The sequence below is a fragment of the Homarus americanus genome, unplaced genomic scaffold (assembly GCF_018991925.1).
Source record: "Homarus americanus isolate GMGI-L3 unplaced genomic scaffold, GMGI_Hamer_2.0 scaffold56333, whole genome shotgun sequence".
Lineage (NCBI taxonomy): Eukaryota > Metazoa > Arthropoda > Malacostraca > Decapoda > Nephropidae > Homarus > Homarus americanus.
In genome coordinates, this window is record NW_024734940.1 from 9,280,374 (window position 1) to 9,302,196 (window position 21,823).

At 35.1% G+C, this 21,823-nt stretch overlaps 1 protein-coding gene across 5 annotated transcripts in view; it reads right to left on the minus strand.

Annotated features, from left to right (window-relative positions):
• Positions 1-21,823, minus strand: part of LOC121870624 (mediator of RNA polymerase II transcription subunit 13-like) — a 22,084-nt gene continuing 261 nt past the window's right edge. The window contains exons 1-5 of one of the 5 annotated variants that reach the window (XM_042372479.1): positions 21,708-21,823; positions 16,926-17,015; positions 14,962-15,069; positions 11,960-12,179; positions 1-5,662 (exon numbers count right to left, since the gene is read on the minus strand). The exon at positions 21,708-21,823 is cut by the window's right edge and continues 38 nt beyond it. In XM_042372479.1, coding sequence (XP_042228413.1) covers positions 4,245-5,662; positions 11,960-12,179; positions 14,962-15,069; positions 16,926-17,009 — 1,830 coding nt within the window. In that variant the 5' untranslated portion in view covers positions 17,010-17,015; positions 21,708-21,823 and the 3' untranslated portion in view covers positions 1-4,244. Of the gene's footprint in view, positions 5,663-10,864; positions 11,094-11,959; positions 12,180-14,961; positions 15,082-16,925; positions 17,016-21,707 lie in introns of those variants that run through there. The other 4 variants (XM_042372477.1, XM_042372478.1, XM_042372476.1 and 1 more) reach the window with 4 other exon arrangements.

Genomic DNA, 21,823 nt, shown 5'->3' on the forward strand with positions numbered 1-21,823 from the left:
TACCTTCATATCACAGTTTATTATTCTATTACATTTGTTAGCATTTTATACAAAAATTACTCTAAGTCTTCCGGAAATCTTCCGTGGATACACCCAGTTGTATGTATCTACAACTTGCTGTAAGGCGGTTGGTTCAATACGGGTGACAACACATTAGTGATCCCATGGGCCTCCCGTATTACTTCTAGGATATTGTGGATATACCTCCACCTTGTCACATTTACCATCTCCCCATTTTTCAATTGGAACAAATTAAAAAGTGAAAGCTTGAAAGCAATGAAAAGATGAGTATAATTTATATTTTATAGACGTTTTGACTTGCAATATATTAAGTTACTGTAAATAAAATGAGTTCCATTACTTTAAAAAAAACTGGCAATAAAAACAAAAATTAAATCTTTGAAAAAGTAGGCATTAAAGACACTCAGCATACATAGTGGTACCTGTATATGACAGTAGCCAATTTAGCTTTACAACTCCCCTGAAGTACTAAAGAACATGTTTCTTTATGCCATGTTGCAAGATGAAGGCTTTTTAATTTCAATAAATAAAATACAATAATAAGGAATGATACAGACACCACCAAAAAGTAGTTTGGAGAAATAGAGAAAGATGACTTGGCAAACAAGAAACCACCAACATTCAACGAGACAAAGATAAAAATAAATAAGTTATATTTTGGACAATCTTTTCTTCACTATTATCAAACACTCAAGACACAATCAGCATAAGAATAGTTGGAGTAGAAAAGAGAATGAGACATCCCAAGTGCATTTCATATATAAACTGAAATAACAATGCATAACATCCAAGTAAATTTGTATAAATAAGAAGATACATAAAAGAGAAGCAAAAAAAAAAAAAAAAAAAGTATCATACAATTTAATACTGAATGGATTTTGTGCTCTCATGGGCTCCGGGTGATCAGGAAGGTACTCAATGATGACTTCCTGCAGATTAGGATAGTGTTGCTCTGATGGTTAATGGTGATTAGGAAGCTGAGCTATGATGGTTAATGGTAATTAGGATGGTGTTGTTATGATGGTTAATGATGATTAAGATGGTGGTGCTATGACATTTAACAGTGATTAGGATGGTAAAGCTATGATGATTAATGGTGATTAGAATGGTGGTGGAATGATGGTTTGATGGTGATAAGGATGGTGTTGGTATGATGATGATGATTAGAAGAATGTTAAGATGGTCATTGGTGATTGGAATGGTGCTGCCATGATGGTTAATGGTGATCAGGATGATATCATTATGATGGGGTACTGGTGATCAGGATGGCATCTATCACAATACTGGGAGGATGAGTTAGGAATGATAATACAAAAGTATTCCAAGGTTTTCCATCAGACTCCTACAAGACATCACAATGAGGGACATAGAAAAAACAAAATAAGTTAAAAAAAATAAATAAACCAAAAATGCTTTTATAATATTACCAACAAGAATTTGTAATTAATGACTGCCGAGATCAATTATATACATACAACACAAAAGCTGCCCAATTAATAATATCCACCCGACCTTAATTCACCCCACTTTTATTACTGTTTGACTACACAGTCAAAACTTGAGTGAGGTAACACGAATAAGACCCCTTTATGTGAATATATATAATGGCTTCCCATTAACTTGCATTTGCTGTGTGAGAGAGAAACTGTTGGCTCGTAACAAATTCCACCCAACAACCTCCGCTTGCAACTGACAGAGGAAAGCAAAACTGTTTGAGACTAGAGAAGGCAAGCTTGAGGTGAGGAAGTTGATTTCTAGAAAGGGAGGTAGATTGTAAATGAACAATTAAGTAATCATTTTTAAATGTCATTATGATAAAAGACAAATTGGACATTACTGAAAAATTATTTGTCATTTAACTGAAAAACAGAAAACCTTACATTAAATATTTCATAAAAAAATAACAACTCAGGTTATAAGAGGCCAAACTCATCCCTGCAGTGAAGGTTGTAAAGCCAGAGGATGAGACAATAAGGGAAAATTTAAAGCTACAGGTACAGTATAAATAAGTTACAAGTGAGAGACATGTTCACGATTAATGCATATAAGAACCAAGACCGTGATAATCATCTTCACTATCCTTCAAACAATTCAGTGATGTGTGCACATCATCTTTATCACCAGCACTATAATGAATGACAACAATGATTTTTTTGTGCAGAGGCATGAATAAAATCTGAATTATCAAAACAATTGTAGCAAGGTGCAGAGATATTTGGTAAGAGTAATATTATGTAACGTAATGATGAACTCAATAAAATGATAGAAAAAAATATTTATTAAACTGATGAAAGATATCAAAGACAAAGTGAATTTATGAAACACAGGCTTGGACATTTATTCCAAACAATATGCTATGTGGTATAAAAAAAAAGGTATTGAAATCTTGCCTCTGTACTGACTGGTAACTGCTATAGATCATCATTGCACTAATGACTTCCAATATTTTAAAAATAGTGAAGGTGTTTGTCACTGTCCTGCTTTTCTTGTTCATCATGGCATGACCCCTAAGGGCAAATCCTAGGTATATTTTTTAAGAAATGCATATACAAGAGCTACATTTTGAACAAAGGTGTGAGAAAATAATTGCCACAATAAATTTGTCAAAAAGTGATGTATGGAAGCAAGATTTAGTCTGTTTACCAAGACAAATGGTGAGAATTTATTAAGTAAAAGGTAAATATGTTAATTATCTTAATAAATAAGTTGAGAGATCTTTTATCATGAAGATTTCATGAAAAATCCTTTCCCAAAACATAAGGTAAAATTACCTTGGGTATATGCATAGCGGCACTAAAAAAAATAATAATAATAACAATAATAAAGAAGAGCACAATGGATGCTCGTTTGGCACTTGAATCTGGTAATATCAAACGAATTACCAGCATGGTTTGTTGTAACGTATACTATAATTTTACCTGGTAACACAGTAAATATACTTTACCCATGTCATTCCTCAGATGTCATTCAATCTTGCCTTCCATGGCACTACTCCAAATGAAAAATAGTTCATCCCCCCCCTCACAACTTTATACTATATTTACAAACAATGTACACAGTAATCTACCTTCTCCTTTTGAGAGGCAACTATTGGCAACTGGATATGGAAATTAATGCCCATTTGGAATGAACAATTATTCATAATTACCTGCAAACCTTAACTGCTCATATCAAATTATCTATGTTTATATACTGTACTTGGAAAGCTAAGGCCTATACAGTGGCTTGGAACTCCATGCATAACAATGCCCTTATGGTATACAATGAAAAATGCACAGCAGCACTGCTGAAAATCAATTCCCTCGAAATAACACTAAATTAAGAAATGATGATGATGAGAAATATTGTATGAAAACATGAAATGGAACAGGCACATAATCTTTAGCCAACTCTTATAAACCATCCCCTTGCTCTGCATTCTAGCTTCAATAAAAATATGTACATATTTCAATACTGAACTGGGATTTTTCTTTTAAATGTTTTGAGATTTTGCAATAAACACATTACAGTACTTACTTAAAAAAAATTATTCTTAGCTCGACAATGAAAAGGTCTGGACATAAAATGGGTTTTTGAGTAACTATAAATATTCTCTTGACATGGGTATACTAACCTATAATATTCTATCTTATGAAATAGGAAAAAAAAAATCCACAGCCTTTATCGAGATCTTGCATCAACACTAACTCTTATGTTGACGACCATAACCTGCTAGAGCTAGGTCTCACCAGATGATTCAGTGAAGTGTGTGGAAACAGTTTAGAAAGATCAGCTGCCAAATATACACATCAACCCGCATTGTCAGGTACTATTCACTCTGCCTCTTATAATTACAACAGAATTCCAGAGGACAGAGGAGCACTAGGCACTGCAATTTGAATGATGTTGCACCCAGTGTTTTCAATAACCTGCATACACCCAAATTCTGGTTATAACCCCTGAATTATGTTCAGGAAGCCATTAGTAAGTAATATTCAAATGACCCATACAAATTAATGATGGGAACATTTGTGGTAGAGGCACTCTTGTGCTGGCTGTTACTAGCACCTACTTATTGAGTCTAGCAGTACTATACCTCCTAACAAACAGGACTAATTATATCTGGAGACATCATATACAGAAACAGTTGTCCTGGTCCCATTTTCTTGGAGTTAAATAACCAAACAAAATCATGATCTGCTCATATACAAGTGTGTGACACTTTGCTTATGTGATTCTGTTACCTACAGACTAGTGTAAGGGAAACCTGTAGGCCGTACTTGAGTTGGTGCTTGTCCTGGGGCAAACATACCAGGCTGCATACACGCAGAGTATAAAGGCTGCTGTGTCTGTAAATTGAGGGGTAACTGGACGTGAGAATAGGCAGGGTAATTAGTACTGATGGGTGCATGTGGCATGGAAACAGGCACCCCAGGATGAGTGTTCGGTGGAACAGTAGCAGTAGGTGTTGCTGTTACTGGAGGTGTATTACGAGCATCCTTTGGGGGCTCCTGTGGTGGTTGTGCTGGTTGCTGTTGCATCACCTGCTGAGCACCCGTGTCTACACGCTGTTGATCTTGTCTCTGATTTTGTTGCTGTTGCTGCTGCTGCTGTTGTTGTTGTTGTTGTTGTTGCTGTTGTTGTTGTTGTTGCTGCTGCTGCTGTTGTTGTTGTTGTTGTTGCTGCTGTTGCTGCTGCTGCTGCTGTTGCTGCTGCTGCTGCTGTTGTTCCTGTGGCTGAGCCGGTGGATTCTGTGCACCAGTGGCATTGTCATTTTCCTCGTCGTCATCATCACTTGGACCCATAGCACGTTCAGCCTTTTTGTCCATTCGGAAGAACTTAACATTGGGAAATTGCTCTTTCATGAAATGTCTGAAAGATGAATAACCCATTACCTTGACATCTGGCTCAAAATGTTCACAATATTCCTTATAGGCATTGTGAATCTTCTTTCTTGTAATATCAGCTGGTAGATAAACTGGAGGAGATTTGCCCGATTTATTCGGTTTCTTAGGAGTGTTCGTGTTTGGGGAATATCTAGCAATGTAACTCTGTAAAAAAGCAGCAGCATGCTGATAGGTGTCAAGAGGAAATGTGTTTGGTGGTTTTTTACCATGGTTGCCATGCACTCTAGGAGTAACACCATTAACCATAACATGCTTTCTAATGGCTTTCAGTTGATAATGTGTACAGTTTTCCAAGTATAAGAAAGCATCTAGGCATACTTTCTTCCCTTGGAAGACATACGATGCCCTGAGTCTTTTCCTTTCTTTGTGACGCGAAGTTTCTTCTGGATTAGCTAAACATGCCATTGTCACTCCCATTAGGTACATGTCGTGTTCATTCTTGGTTAATTCTGCGATATTTAATCTGTGTCGAAACACAAACTCTGGATTCATATTTTTGAAGCAATTGTCTCCCTCACACTCACAACCTTTCCCAAAACGTTCTCTCACTTGATCACTATTTTCCTCTAATTTTGTGGGGTCAATACCCTCCGCTAAAAGATCTGCCAATTTTCTCTTCTTCTTAACTTCTTTCTTGATTTTCGGTTTAGTTTCAGGTTCTTCTTCATTAATATCATTGGTGTTGAGTGTGGTATCTCCTTCCTGGCTCTGAATATCACTCATGGTGTAGTTGGAGTTCATGCCATTCTGGCCATCTACAAGAGAAGAAAATATAACTTAGTCCTATTGCATTACATATAAAGCAATACCATACTTAATTACTAGTTATTATTTACTTTCCATCACATAATTTCCCCATATAAAAGTAGGGATGTAATGTATTAACAAAATTCTTTTTCCAGCACTATGAACACTATGGCCCAAATTCAGAACAGTGATTTGAAACCACATGAAGGTTTAAACCAAGGATCGAGCGAAGATTGTTGGTATTCAGAATGCTAGCTTGACCCAACACAAAGTTTCAAATCGGGTTTGAGATCGGAATTGTCGATCCTCGCGTTAATTCAGCCTGGAAGCAGGTTTAACGGTCGATCTGTCATTCAAGACATCAAGTCGACATGAATTTTGACAGAGCGCTGTTTTCGGTTATACCATCAAATTGGAAATTTTGTAGAGAGAAGACTAATGGTACATAGGCAGAATCCTATAAATTTTTATGAAGGCATGCAATTTAAACAACAATATAGGTTCAGCAAGGGAGACTTCCTTGATATTTTCTGTGATATGGAGCAACTACTTGACAGACCTGTTGGCTATGGTTCACCTCTACCTCCCATTCATCAGCTGACGACTGTTTTGAGATTCTTCGCAACGAATAGTTTCCAAGTAAGAAAGATTCTGGTTACTGAATGAGTTATAGTAACGTGCTACAACACTTTCGTGTTTAGGGTCCATGAAGACCAAGCAGGTAAATGTAAAGAACACTTATGTTTCTTTATTCTGGGTATTTTTCTTTGGGAAAACTATTTTGATGTATTTTCAATATAACTGAATCAATGCCGAGTGTATTTTGATTTTAATGTATTAATAAAGGAAAGTCTTTTCTTAACATTACTAATCAGGGGAAATGTGGGGTAAAAAGAACAGAAAGAAACCTAACCTCACTGAACCTAGCAAGGTTACTACGCCCTGCATTGATTCATCTTGCTTTGGTTATGAATATTGACACCTGTTTCAGATTATATCTACAATTTGTATGTAATTGTTCTTCCTCTATGAATTTCTTTGTTATCATATAACAACACAGCACGTTGTAACACAGTACCATAAATCATTATAATTTTATCATAATTTGATTGCAATTATAGTAATATAAGTAACTTTTGATGTGCAAGGAGAGAGTTCTCGTCCTCCGTAAAAACTTGTTGAGTCATAGTTGCCACCATAATCTTGTAAACATTACTCTCGACGGTGATTGGCTGTTGTAATGATGTAACTGAAACGTGATTGGCTAGAATTTCAGTGTTCGAATCCTTGTTTGTAATTGAAGATAATGCAGCAGACTACTCGATCAGGGGTTCAAGTCGATGTTTTGAATATGGGTAACCCACTCCAGGAAATCTCGAATCGAGGAATTTATATTCGCAAGCCTGAGCCGAGATCAAATCTCAGGCTCAAATCATCGTTTTGAATTCGGGCCTTAGTGTTTCTGTGTAAAATGGCCCCTAAAAGACTGCCCAGTGTCAGTGTTAGTGGAATGAAATGTAAAAAGCAGAAGTCAGTGATGACCCTGACAAAAAAAGTTTTATTATTAGATAAATTAAAAGGGAGCTGTGCTGCTGCAGCTGATCAGCTGTGCATTAGTGCACTAAGGTAGTATAAGTTGCTATTCGCAGTTTTGCCAATTCGCGTTATTTCTTGGAACCTAACCCCTGCAAATGGCAAGGGTCTACTGTATATATAAAGAGAGAGAGCGAGGTGAGTGAGCAAGCTTGTGTGTTTGGTTAGCTTAAAGAAAATCTTTAATGTTACAGAAGCAAGGAAAAGAAAGATAGGATATTTTTCTTATATGTTCCAGGTGAGCAAAAATATTTTGCAGATTACAGGATGTAGCATAAGCATAAATCTGAATAATATAAAGCAAATGGTATAGAGAAAACTATCTCCCTCATGTCAGTCTTATTCCTACACTATAGAAATACCTCTATGAGATATGGGCTGGGTGAAACCAATACTCATTACTCGTACAGAGATGTTTTATAAAATCTCTTAAACTCTTTCCAGTCGAGCCTCTCTGAATCCTCTTCTCAAGGATAACTCTCCAGTTATTCCTCACACAATCTCCCATTTTTTTCCATAATGTACAATGAAAGACAAAAGTCATGTTGTGAAATTTGGTGAAAACATATGCCGAAGGGGTAAACTTTTGATGCGCTCTGCCTTGCGGTAGGGGGCACTCATGTTTTACGAGTTATATTTAATCTTCGGACAATACCGCGACGACTTTTGCCTTTGATTGTCAATAACTCTCATCAACTATTTATGAAAGGTCCAAAGCATTAAGCAACATTCCCACTTTCTATCCTATTCTAAACTTACACTTCTTAGTACTTGTAGATATATAACTATTTGCATGCAACTTGCAGAGCTTCTGTCTTCAAGACTTACAACCCTGTATCGTCGTTATATTTACTGTACACCCAATAATTTAAAGGGCTACCCGGGTTTTCAACCTCTAGACTTTATGGGAAATACATTACTGTAGTTGCTTAATTGAGGCATTAGGCATAAAAATTCTTAATTTTGTCTTTCATATATTTTTTCTTGAACATTTATTAAGCTGATACCTGTACCTGAATCAAAATTATTTATGTTCTACAAACCCCTATACCTGTATTTAAATAGTGGTACAAGTACATCATTACTCCCATCACTTGGTAGCTACAGTTCCTTTATTCCATATCCTCAGGCATAGTTACGTGGCAACACGTTAAGTTTATTAAAATAATTCTTATAATTACAACCCTTGTGAAGACCCCAAGCTTTATGAGCTATTGTTCTAAAATCTTCATAGTGACCTTTACTGCCTTTGCCTTTGTAAAATACCACATCCACTAGAATCATTTAAGCCCTGAATAAAAATCCCTTATTCCCTTCCATAATTCACATTCCCCCAAAACAAGTAAGGGAACTCCTTCAATATTTTATTCGTCACACAGCAAAGTAACCCCAAGCTAAGTGACTGATTGAATGATTCAATAATACAATGTACAATAATATCAAAGAATGTAAGGAGGTAAGAAACCTAAAATTTTAGTTTTCAAGTGTTTTTCCCATTCTGAGATCATAAAACATTCTGTGGTTGATTCTAGTGAACTTACATAAAAACATCTACAGGGAAACTCATGCAAAAATACACATGCAAGTACAAAGCATCCACAGCAACATGGATGCACAACTTGTTTGACTACATTTTGTATACTTTCCTCTAGGTGATTAATGAACTGATTCACACAATTGCAACCAATAGTCTTTTTTTGGTAAGTTGTCATTCTTAAATTTCTTCCAAAATTCTATATACTTAACCACTTACTGGATTTAGGTTTAATCAATTATACTTTATTATTCAACAAATGTACAAACCTTTTTACTGTTAAAACACTTATTTATAATAACTTTACCTCAGGATAAAGACAGTCTTGGCATCTATCAAGTCTCTTGGTGATGTACCCTCACTATTATTTCACACATACTGCATTAAAACACATAGCAATCAATTCAATCTATCTCCATTTACATCTCCCCATTCATTTACTTTATGTCGAATACTTAATGATATGTACAGGGGTACGATTTTGCTTTCCTTAATCCGCCACACATTCATTCCCTTTAAAATCTGTTCCAATCTTCGAGCTACAACACTACCACCACAAGTAATATAATTTTTTTCTTTATGGGGATTAGCCCACCCGGGCACAGGTCACTGACCCACATCAGGGCCTGGGGGGCGAAAATGTATAGCAAGGATCGGATTTCTTAATGGACAGACACAAACATTTAGCAATAAAGTGAGTACACCAGCGGGTGTACCTGAGCTGTCTGAGAATTGTAGGAACAACCCTTCAGTGGAGTAGCATCTTGCCAAGGGTGTAGGGTAAGCCTCTACCTGTTGAATGCTGTGAATCATGGATTGAGTACCTGCCCAGCCACTCAACATCATAGTAAGAAGCGGGGGTTTTGCTAAGAAATGAAGCAGCTATGCCTTACATAAAATACAGGAGGTCCCCGACTTACGAACGCCCGGCGATACGAACGGTGTTAAACTTGTAATTTACAGTATTTTATTTTCTTGATGACTTACTTTTTACTTTCATTTGCTGTATTTTGACATTCCATTTCTTCTTTTGTCTTAAATTAAGTGATTTTTGACGTATAGAAGGACTTAGGCTATGATATAGTGGGATTTTTACCATTGTTCTCTCTCTCATATATATATATATATATATATATATATATATATATATATATATATATATATATATATATATATATATATATATATATATATATATATATATATATATATATATATACACACATACATACATACAGTGGTCCCTCAGTTAACGAACGCCTAGGTTAACAAATAACCTTCCATAAGAATCTTCAATTCGGTTAACAAACAAAAATTCGATTAACGAAATCCTTACGAAAATCACGTTTTGTTGTGAGCATCAGCTGATGGCTCAGTCTGCCAATTCAGTAATCTGTTCTAAGTTTAAATTCGTTTCCAATGGAGAAAATATCAATAAATTTCAGCTTTTTAATATTTTTGAATGTTTTATATTAAAATTGTTAGTCATTTTAACATTAAATATTGATAATATATGCAGTACTGTAGAGGGAACTCACATACCAGTTTGTTGTTGTGAGAATCAGCTGAGGGGGTACAGTACTCAGCCAATTCAATAATCTGTTCTATGTTTAAATTTGTTTCCAATGGAGTAAATACCCTGTATCAATAAATTTGAGCTTTTTTAATATTTTTGAATGTTTTATATTAAAATTATTAGTCATTTTAACATTTATTTAACATAATGATAATATTATATGCAGTACTCCCTGTACAGGTTCAGTCTGGGTTTGTTTACTGTTCGTTAACCGAGGGACCACTGTACTGTATATCAATGTTTAAAACCCCACTATATCGTAGCCTAAGTCTTTCTATACATCTAAAATCACTCATTTTAAGACAAAAGAAGAAATAGAATGTCAAAATACAGCAAATGAAAGTAAAAAATAAATCAAGTAAATAAAATAATATAAATTTCAAGTTTAACCCCATTCGTATCAGCGGGCATTCCTAAGTCAGGGACCTCCTGTACGTGTACACACACACACACACAAAGTAATCTCTCCGTTAGCCAGAATTTTTGATCCCTCGAACTCTCCATTACCTATAAAAATCTGGGAGACTGCATCACATGCCGAACACACGGATTGGCTCCTACTGTCATGTGAGTGCATGGGATGCCTATGATTGGTTGATGTATCTCGCAGCCTATCTCCTCAAACTTTAGCATCATGGCACTTAGTTCATTGTCTGCTGCCATTCTACAAGCTTGTTTGCTCGCTCACTGCTGTTTTCATATACAATCTGTGCTGTGCAGTACTGTACCAGCATATAATCTGCCAAGAATACCGTTAAAGCAGTGTTAAGACATAAAAAGTGATTACAGTTAAGTATACTGTACTGTACATTCAGTAAGTGTGAAAGTACTGTATGTACAGTACTGTACTGTATCACCTGGTGAGTACAGTTTAATGTATACAGTAGTATATTTCGTTTATTTTCAATATATTGTTGTTTAGAGTAGTACATTTGCATAAATAAATACAGCTCTGTGCCTGTCCAACTACAGTCCAATGCAAAAACATTCAACAGTGCCTTGAAAACTTATGAGTTTGTGCAATTTTTTCCTCGGAAAGAGAAAATTCGTCTAAACACAGTACTGTACCTGCATACATATATAAGTTGGCAAGTAGTCACAATGTATCTCTGAAGTTATTATTCATATACAGTACACTAACATTATTTCTGAAGGCACCAAATTTATTCTTTGGGCGTAATACACTCTTCATGTAACACAGCCACAGCCACAGGAAAGGAATCATAATAATTGTGATGTATTGTTATGTTGCTTTGATTATAACAAGGACATATCAATAATATTACAGTATCAATATTATTTTTGGAGAATGCTAGTTGTTTGTTTTGACTGAAACTGTCAGGCAGTGTTGTCATTCCATTCATTTAGAAGTCAAAACACAGTACTGTGTCACTGCTTTAAATATATTATGATTAAATTGATTAAAGTAGTTTTCCAACAAAACACATGCTATGGTAACGATACAAATGTGTAGGTAGAGCGCGCCAGGATCAAGCAAGAAAACTATAAGTGAGTCATTTGACCAAGGTCCTGGTGCTTAACAAAACCCTGGGGAAAAGAATTGCAAGACTATAAGACAGAAGAATCAATGAAGCCTCTTACCCATGTCAGTTGTTGACCATATGGAGTGCTCTAAGGGGGGAGGTTGAAGCTGAGACAGCTGATCTGCAGTCATGTGGGCCAGCTGTGGAGGACCTTGTTGCTGCTGTGGTGGTTGTTGTTGCTGCTGTGGTTGTTGTTGTTGTTGCTGTTGTTGTTGCCCACTGGGAGGTTGTTGGTTACTGTTATTGTCACTCTGAGATGTTGGAGGATTTCCTTGAGGCTAAAAATAAAACAAACTTTTGTATTTCATATGAATCATATCAATCTCAGAGATATACCAACTTGTCTGACTGATAATTTAATTCAAGTGGTTTTCTTACCAATTTAAAATACAATTATTAGATGTAAACCCAATATAAATATTCTGAAAATAATCAGAGTAGCACAAAAAATACACCTACCGGGTATGAATGTAACACACAACTTTATATCCATCTCACACGATATAGGCATTTTTGGTCACTTAACTATTGCTACCATAAGTCATACTGGATTAACTATTGTACTATTCAAATATAAATCTATATACAATAAATTGGCACCAGGAATGTTTTGTCTGTCATAGACAGTTCGTTAGTGTATAGCCACACAAAGCCTACTTAAGGTAAACACTAATATTCCCTCCTTGGGGGTTGGGGGGTAGCAACATGTCGTGAGGTGCGTGAAATCCAAGAGTAAGAGCCCTACATTACAAAAGTTGAGCAAGTGAAAGATCAACTGCCTACTTGGCAACATAATCTAACCAGGTCCTTGTGGCGATTCAAACAGTACCCCGCAATTACAAAATGCCATAGAAGTGAACCGAAGCCCTGTAAACATATGTCATATGACAAGAACAGAAGACTAGGGGGCAAAAATTTTAAATACATATTTCATAAATTAGTATTTTCATTATTGTATACACTCTACAGTATGTGATTGATCCAGGACAAGTGAATTTGATGGGTGGGAGGGAAACACAGGGTTGAGCTGACACAAAACAGATGCATGTAGACATAACACCTCAAATTCTCTAGTTAGGCATTTGGAACAATGTCAACAGTTGGCTAAGTGGCAGGGCGCCATGATTATGCAGAAAGGGTTAGATAAGGGGATAAGAAAGGCCATAAAATCAGCATATATTTGTAAAAGTGAAGTAACAAACCAGAGGGAGGGTTTTATGTGCTGGTCGAAGCATGCCAAAGACCTAGCTGACGTCACACAGTAAGGTAATCATGTCAGGTAAATGACAGCCAATCAGTGTCCGACACGAGGTGAGGTGCACCCGGGGTACATAAGTCTCTGACTTCTTCCACTTGTTGTATGGTTTCTGAAGACGGGTTCAGTGTAGCCCAAAACATGAAGAGAAATAAAGTCAGCTCAACCCTGTTTCCCTCCCACCAATCAAATCCACTCTACAATATATTGGTAGCTGGTGTTTTTGGTTAATTTTAGACATGTAACGTACAGCTGCACTGAATTACATAAGTCCCTGTGCAGTACAGTATTTTCTCAATTTAACAAACTAATTCGAGCCACCCCTTTCCATTAAATTGAAATTTCCGCTAAATTTGAACTTTCCGCTATTTTCGCTTGATTTAGCGAAATCGCTAAATGGAGCAAGCTTCTGTTAAATTTCGCGTGGGGTTTGTTTACATCCGCTCAGTCTGTGTCCCGCCGCCACCGTGTGTGTTGTTCACTGCTACATCTCGGTCAACTAATGACTGTGCTTAGACATCATGCTGATAGTCTCTGAGAAGTCTCAGATGGGAAGTGGTGTTGGGGCGAAAGTCAAAAGATTGCGGCTATCAATTGGAAAAAAGTTTGGAATTTACAGAAAAAATTTAAAACAAACACCGAACCCCCCAAGTTTAAAGCAAGCCAGGTATAATGTACACATCATGTGTCTGAGGTGTTTCCGTAGGTGAGTGTATTAAGAGAATTAATCTCGATTTAGTGAACTAGTTCACTAAATCGAGTGAAAAATAACGGAAAAAATTCCTTCCGCTAATTCGAGTTCGTTATATTGGATTCCACTAAATCGAGAGTATACTGTATTCATACCAAAGGAACTGAGCAATGACATTAATGCTACAAAAAGTTATACAAAAAGAAGAAGAGGAAGGCAATCGTGTGATTGTTTGTAATATAACAGCAAAATTATCCTCGTTTCTCAGACCTCCTACCTCAACATGTGAGGACAATGTTACCGTTGTGATGTAAGCATTCATATGATCTTCACCATGTAGATATGAACATTAGCCCCAAAAAACTAAATGTGGATGGTAAAAAGTAAATTATGTAAGAGCAAATCCACCGCTTGTAGAGCCAGAATATATGAGGGAAAACTAAAAACTGTATTAGTGTTTCGGCGCAAGGGAAAATTTCAACATTACCTAACCCTAAGCTATTAATCCTTAAGCCCTGGGTTAGGGTGCTGCTGGCATCCCCGATAAACCGGGGGGGGAAAAAAGTGGCGGGAATAGGCAAACGTTCTGGAACATCACCCGGGGCGTGCTGGTCGGACATACTGGAACGTCACCCGGGGACTAAAGGTTAAGGTATTCAATATGCAGGTGCTGTATTGTACCATGAATTGTTATTCAGTTGCTAGATACATACATAAAAATTTACTTTTGTACAGTACTGTATTTTCAACTTGTGACAACATAACATGTGTGAAAACAAAGAGTGCCATGGTATATAATATGCCAGTTGCCATATTTGACCAAAGATTTTTGGGCATGACTGATTTTAGATACTGTGCAAGGTTTTGAATCTGATAATCTGCTCTTTTAAGTCTAGTAACAATTTATGTTCATGTGAAATTTCAACTACACACCAGCAAAGATGGAATTATTATACTTTACCTACGACAAGGAAAAAATTACGAACAACAAGACACAAGGACCGATTCATGGTATATTATGTTTTACGTCAATATTTTTATATAAAAATCAATAAAAGTAAACAAGGTTGTATTAACCATTAAGTACAAGAGCAACTAATAACAAGTTCTTTACCTGATAAGCCATTATGTGTACAGGCTGTGGATGGATGTGCCATTGTGGTGGTGGGTGTGGGGGCACCATCACCATGGGCTGCGAGGTACCAGTACTTGTAGAAAGGTTCTGTGGTTCATTCTGCAATTATTTATCTTTATGGAATATTACCAGATTTCATGAAATGCTTCATCAACACGTCTAAAATTATATAAACCATAAGCAACTGAATATTATAAAATTCAATATACAGTAGAGTACTGTACTATACATTTGATTTTGTAAAACATCATTAGTATCCTTATACAGTCTTATACAAATGAACTTATTACAGTACTTACCAGTGAAATTGCTTACATATAACCCAGTGAAACCCTTAAGGATACACATATTGCACACAACATTTAAAAACCTACAGTGCAGCATGACATAACCTACCCAAACAATGTCACAAACAGTGTAGTGTGCCTGTCAAAAAATTTATTGCATCATCACAATTCACTGAGAAACTTTGAAATATGTAAAACTCTGCTTATACACTAACTATTAACATCATGTCAACATCCTTTGTATAACAGATAATTAACTTTTCAAATGCCAAAATACTACATGCAATGCAACAAGACATTTTTTAAGTGAGAAGGAACACTGACGGATAACTCCACAAATAAAGATAGCCTACTGTCCTATTCATACGGTCACATTCTCAATCAGGAAAAAAAATCTACAATGATGAAATAGTTTCCTTCTTTCCTTTACCTCTCCATGATTCTCCTAAACAGTCCTGGTTACAACTCTGTTGACAACAGTCTCATATCTTGGGTTTAACACTCTTGTTGACTGATTGCTCCCACCTCTCCTAGTACAGTACTGTACATAATCTAACCAGTGACATACCCAGGATTTATAAAATGAAGGGGCACAATGATCATTTTTGCAAGTTATACCTATTCCTATATACTGTATAAAAAAGTAGTACACAGCACATTTCACAATTACTGTACTCTATTTTCCTAATAGAATCTCACAACTTAATAGACATTCCCCTTCCCTTTCCTCAATAGCAAACCAACTGCGACTACAACTTTGGTAATATTTTTTTTGTTTTACTCTTAACAGCTATCATTAAAAAGTAATGAATATTTCAGTTTATTTTCTTTCATTACTTATGTAAATAAAAGCTCAGTACGTGGAGAAAAATGTGGACAATCATTACTTCTTTTTAACTACTAATATACCGTATAATGATATGCCTGCTTAGTCTTAGCACTGATTCCCTGCTCTACTGTACTAGTATTGGAAAGATATAATAAAATTTCTGATAATTTATACCTAATCATTACATAAACAAAGTTAAGAGTGCTCGTCACATTGACAACTAATGAAAATAAGGACAAATAATCTGAGCTTATATTTTTCATGTACTGTACTGTATTGTAATCATTTAATAACTTATTACAAGAAACATACTGTATTAAAAAATATTGAATGTTTCTCTAAGAAATGAAACATAATACATATTTCATGTCTAATTAAATATCCAGTCATTCTGTATTTGGAAGCAGTTGTCACTACATACTGTTAGAAATTGGTTGCACAGAATTATAATATTAATATTCTGGTATAGGGTACAATACTGTACAGGGGCTATGATATAATTTTACTAGGTTAGACATTTAGTTGTAGACTGTATGTCTCAATATGTAGTTTAAAATAAAAAAAGTTCTATGACACATTCGCCCCCAAGAATTTTGGATAAAGGATTCTCAACCTGAATACCGTATTTAGGTTTCAGATAATACCCGTATGTGTTTGTGGGGCCATTGATAGATCATTTGAAGTACTGTACTGCACTGTACAGTATGTTGTCATCCTCCCACAAAATTAATGCTCTACATAGGTTCAGCTTCTAACTATACATATTAAATATTATGAAATACTAAAAAAAAATTAAAATTTAAAATAGTGTGGATGATACTACTCACCTGTGTGGAGCGGGGAGCCCCGATGATGTTAAACGAGCGAAGCACCTCGCTAGCTTCCTTCTCTGCTTGGCCATGTCCGTCCATACCTCACTGCAAATTGCATGTCTAGATAACAATAGTAAACTTTTCATTAAACATTAGTTCCCGGCAGCATCGGAAGGAGGAAAGTACAGTATTGGAACAGCCCTACAGCCATGTTATCAGCTTTGTTGTCCCTATAGCTAATGCAGTGCTGTATGAAACACTCTTTCATTGTCAGATCCTACACATATAAACTGACTGCTATATTATGGAAAGATATTTTCCTGCCTTTTTCTTAAATATATACACAGTACATAATAGCATTTTCAATGAACATAACACAAAATGGCACACACGGCTGATTGTCAACTTTGTCGCTGGTACTGTAGTAATTTTTCAAAGATGTGAATAAAAAAATTTGGTATTTCTTTTGGAGCTCACCAATGCCAAAATGAACTTTAATGACTTTTACTCATTAAATATCAAATATTATCTGATTACCTTCGTGAACACAGTATCTAAGTGATAAATGAAAAAATTCCAGTGAACCCAGCCTTAACAGAAAACAAAGTACAGTGCTACATTCTTATAATGTATAATTTTCTTATCATCTCCCATACAAGTTACTCAACTTAAGTCAACAATGTGACAGCTGTACAAATTTCCTTTAAAATGCAAATGTTAAAATAATGTTTTACATTTACAATAATAACAGTTTATTACATTTAAAGAATGCATACTTAATTACTTGTCCACATGATTACATTGCTCTTAATACCTGTGCCCAAGTATTGTACTGTACTGCATGACCAGGTAAAACAGTCTTTTCAGTTTCATTTACCATGTCTAAAAAAATAAATACAGTACATATGTTTTTGAATGCAGATTTTCCTGCCATTTTAAAAAATATATAACATATATACATTTTTTTTTAGAAATGATTTTTGAAAAAGAGATAGTACTGTACAGTATTACGTATTTCTATTAGGTTAGGTTTTTTCCAAGGAAATTAACAAATAGAAAAGAACATAACGATTTACATAATACCTTGTACAGTATTACATATATGAATATATAAATATATGTTCATATAACATGGAAATGAACCAGAAATTTAAAGAGAGAATTCAGAAATATTCTTCAGTAAATAATTGCTTGAAGAGATCTCTGTTTCTATGCATGCGGCACCAAACTAACTGGCAGAGATACAGTTCAATTTTGTTAGGTTAGGTCAAAAAATTATTTATATTCTGTATATATAAAAAATGGAATTGGCAGGAAAATCTACATAAAATAACACATTTCTATATTTTTAGACATGGTACATGAAACCAAAAAGATCTGGTAAAACAATATTACAGTATTTTTAGTTACTGTAAATGTTAAAAAATAAAGCTAAAGCCATGCCACAGTACACCTTCATAGTAAACTGCACTCTCCATTGCTATAATAAGAGTGATCATCCATAAATACAGTACAGGTATATATTATTACCTGTATAATGAATATTTACAATAACTGATTCAGAATTATATGGATAGCATTTCATTTCTTAATCATCCCTGTTAAGTGCTTCAATTTCTTTTCGTAATACTGTACTATAAAACCCAAACATACTAGTAAAACAAGCTCCGAGTAGTACAGTAATGCCTTGAACTACACATTAAAATTCGGCCAAAAAAAAGTGGAGTTCTATACTAATACAGTAATTCTATATCAAATTAAAATTAAAGATTTTCTAATATCTCAATGCAATTATTACTGACAATTCCTTACATTAATGTAATGAAAAAGATGTGTACTATATGAGTACAAATATCACAGAGTAAACATTAAAAATATATAAACTTCTCATAATCCCATCACTCAAGAAATCTTAAATTAGGACATTAAATCAATGTTGTGGATATTTGTCTGGTTGTTGGTTAGTGTAGGTTTTTTAAACTGACATCAGAAGTTGATAGAACAGGACAAAGCTTTGTGGAAACATTTATTACAATCAATTAAATAGATATATGGAAATGAGAAACCATTCAGTGTTGTTAGGCATGTTTTAAAAGGTTTTTCCTGGTAAGTGTGGTAGGGTTAGATAGTTTACTTTAGGTTATGTTGGTTAAGTCACGTTCTAATAGGTTCTGTACATTCTCATTTCCATTTATCTATTTAATAGATTGTAGATAATGTTTCCACATAGTTTAATATATCACCTCCTTCTGGTGTTAGTCTAAAAAAATCTACCTAACCAAAAACTGGACAAATATCCACAGCCTTAAATCAATCATGTAAGAATACTGTATTATACCCTGCTCAGTATGGTACTGTAGTATACTGTAAAAAGATTGTAGTACACAGTGTATCATTTATTTCTTGACCATCCATGTAGTGTAATTATTGATTTAGTTAAAAGTACATAAAGCAATGAACCCGCAACAATGACAACATTAGAGCATTTGATCACCACATGAACACAATGATGACAACATTAGAGCATTTGATCACCACATGAACACAATGATGACAACATTAGAGCATTTGATCACCACATGAACACAATGATGACAACATTAGAGCATTTGATCACCACATGAACACAATGATGACAACATGAAAGCATTTGATCACCACATGAACACAATGATGACAACATTAGAGCATTAGATCACCACATGAACACAATGATGACAACATTAGAGCATTTGATCACCACATGAACACAATGATGACAACATTAGAGCATTTGATCACCACATGAACACAATGATGACAACATTAGAGCATTTGATCACCACATGAACACAATGATGACAACATTAAAGCATTAGATCACCACATGAACACAATGATGACAACATGAAAGCATTTGATCACCACATGAACACAATGATGACAACATTAGAGCATTAGATCACCACATGAACACAATGATGACATTATTAGAGCATTTGATCATCACATGAACACAATGATGATAACATTATAGCATTTGATCACCACATGAACACAATGATGACAACATTAGAGCATTTGATCACTACATGAACACAATGATGACAACATTAGAGCATTTGATCACATGAACACAACAATGACATTATAGCATTTGATCACATGAACACAACAATGACATTATAGCATTTGATCACATGAACATAATCACATATGAAACAATTCCTCTTAAAAGTACAGTCTGGAAGAGTAGAGAACCAAAACAAAAACGGTACAGTACTGTATATAACACTATTTATTATTTCTTGTTTATAAAAATAAATTATTAATTCATGTCTTAAAAGTAAGGATCGCCATTAATTTACAGTTTATCTTTAATCAATTTTCATTAAATACCATTACATGTTTGTATAGTACTTGTAAAATTCGAAAAGGCTCTACTGTATACCGTACTGTACCCAGTACTGTACTGTTGTGTCAATGTTTACACTGAAACAAATTAACTCGAGCCTTTCAGCAGCAGTTAAAATTAAATACTCTTACAATTTCGTCAATGAAATACAGTAATGTGTAATCCTTCAGGCTAATTTTGGCACAAATATTCTTATTTGCCAGTCCAGTAACCTTATTAACATTCATGCAACATGTTCCCTCCCTATCTTTCCACCTTAAGATGTCACAACATACACCTCCAAAGCCAAATAAAACTATGTCAATTACAGATAACTCATTTAGTACTGGCCTGTGTAAGGTCAAGTTATTTCTAAATAAACATAATGCATCATGTTTGAAAATTAATAACAGGGTTGTGGTCTTGCAATGATCAGCACTAAAGCTGTGTTCTTCAATATTTGTACTATAATTCAAACAATAAATATATAAAGCCATGCTATGTTGTAACTTCTAAAAGTATGTGTAAAACTCGTTCATATTTAAACTCTTATAGTAACACCCTTCCAAACCCATTAAAAAAATAAGGCATTAATAATTACGAAGTTCATCGGCCAACAGCTAATTAATGGCTTAAGTTATGAAGGGTCAATCAACCATGTACCCACTAATACTGAATAATAAATCACTATTGTATATCCAACTTCCAATGTTTGGGTAATACACCCAAAATAAATAAATAAATTAACAAAACCAAATTTTTTAATTCAGATTTACACTAAAGACTAACAATGTATTACACTAAAGACTAACAATGTCACCAACAAACTCTATTTAATGATATATGGTTTTAGTATTATACAGTATTCACAAAATTAAACAAAGTATTCAGAAAACAGTTGTACTCTGGGTAAACACATCACTATTCACGAGACAACTAAATAGGAAGACTTCATAAAAAAAAAAAAATGTCAACTGGACGTCATTCTTTACCATAAGTCAATAAGTCAGTCAACAGAAAACATCAACCCATTCAATTCTTCACTGTTAACAATCATCAACATTCCCCCTCTCACATCAAACACGCCACCCATGTCTCCACTAACACGGGGATATTAACACACGCTCCCTCAGTCTACACAGCATTATTAATTTTACCCACAACACGCGATAAGAAATTAACCGAGTGATTCATGATCATTACCATTCATAATTTCAGTCCAATTCAGGTTAAATTAGTGGTAGTAATTGGGTGAGGCGATGCAGCAAACCCCCCCACGCCTACCCACTCACCCTCAACACACACCCGACCTCACCAACTGCTAAAAAATGTTGAGGTATTCCGGTAAAACAACTGTGAAAATCTCCTAAGTTGACATTTTCTCCCCTAACACACATAGCTGGCTGTAACTCGCTGGCACTCACTGACACACGCGGTGATATTTTGGTCTCTGGGAGCGTTGTTGGATAACTTGACCCTTACGATCAGGAGTGGATAATAATTTGGTCCTTACGTACGCTCATCTGGGTCGAAAGTCGTG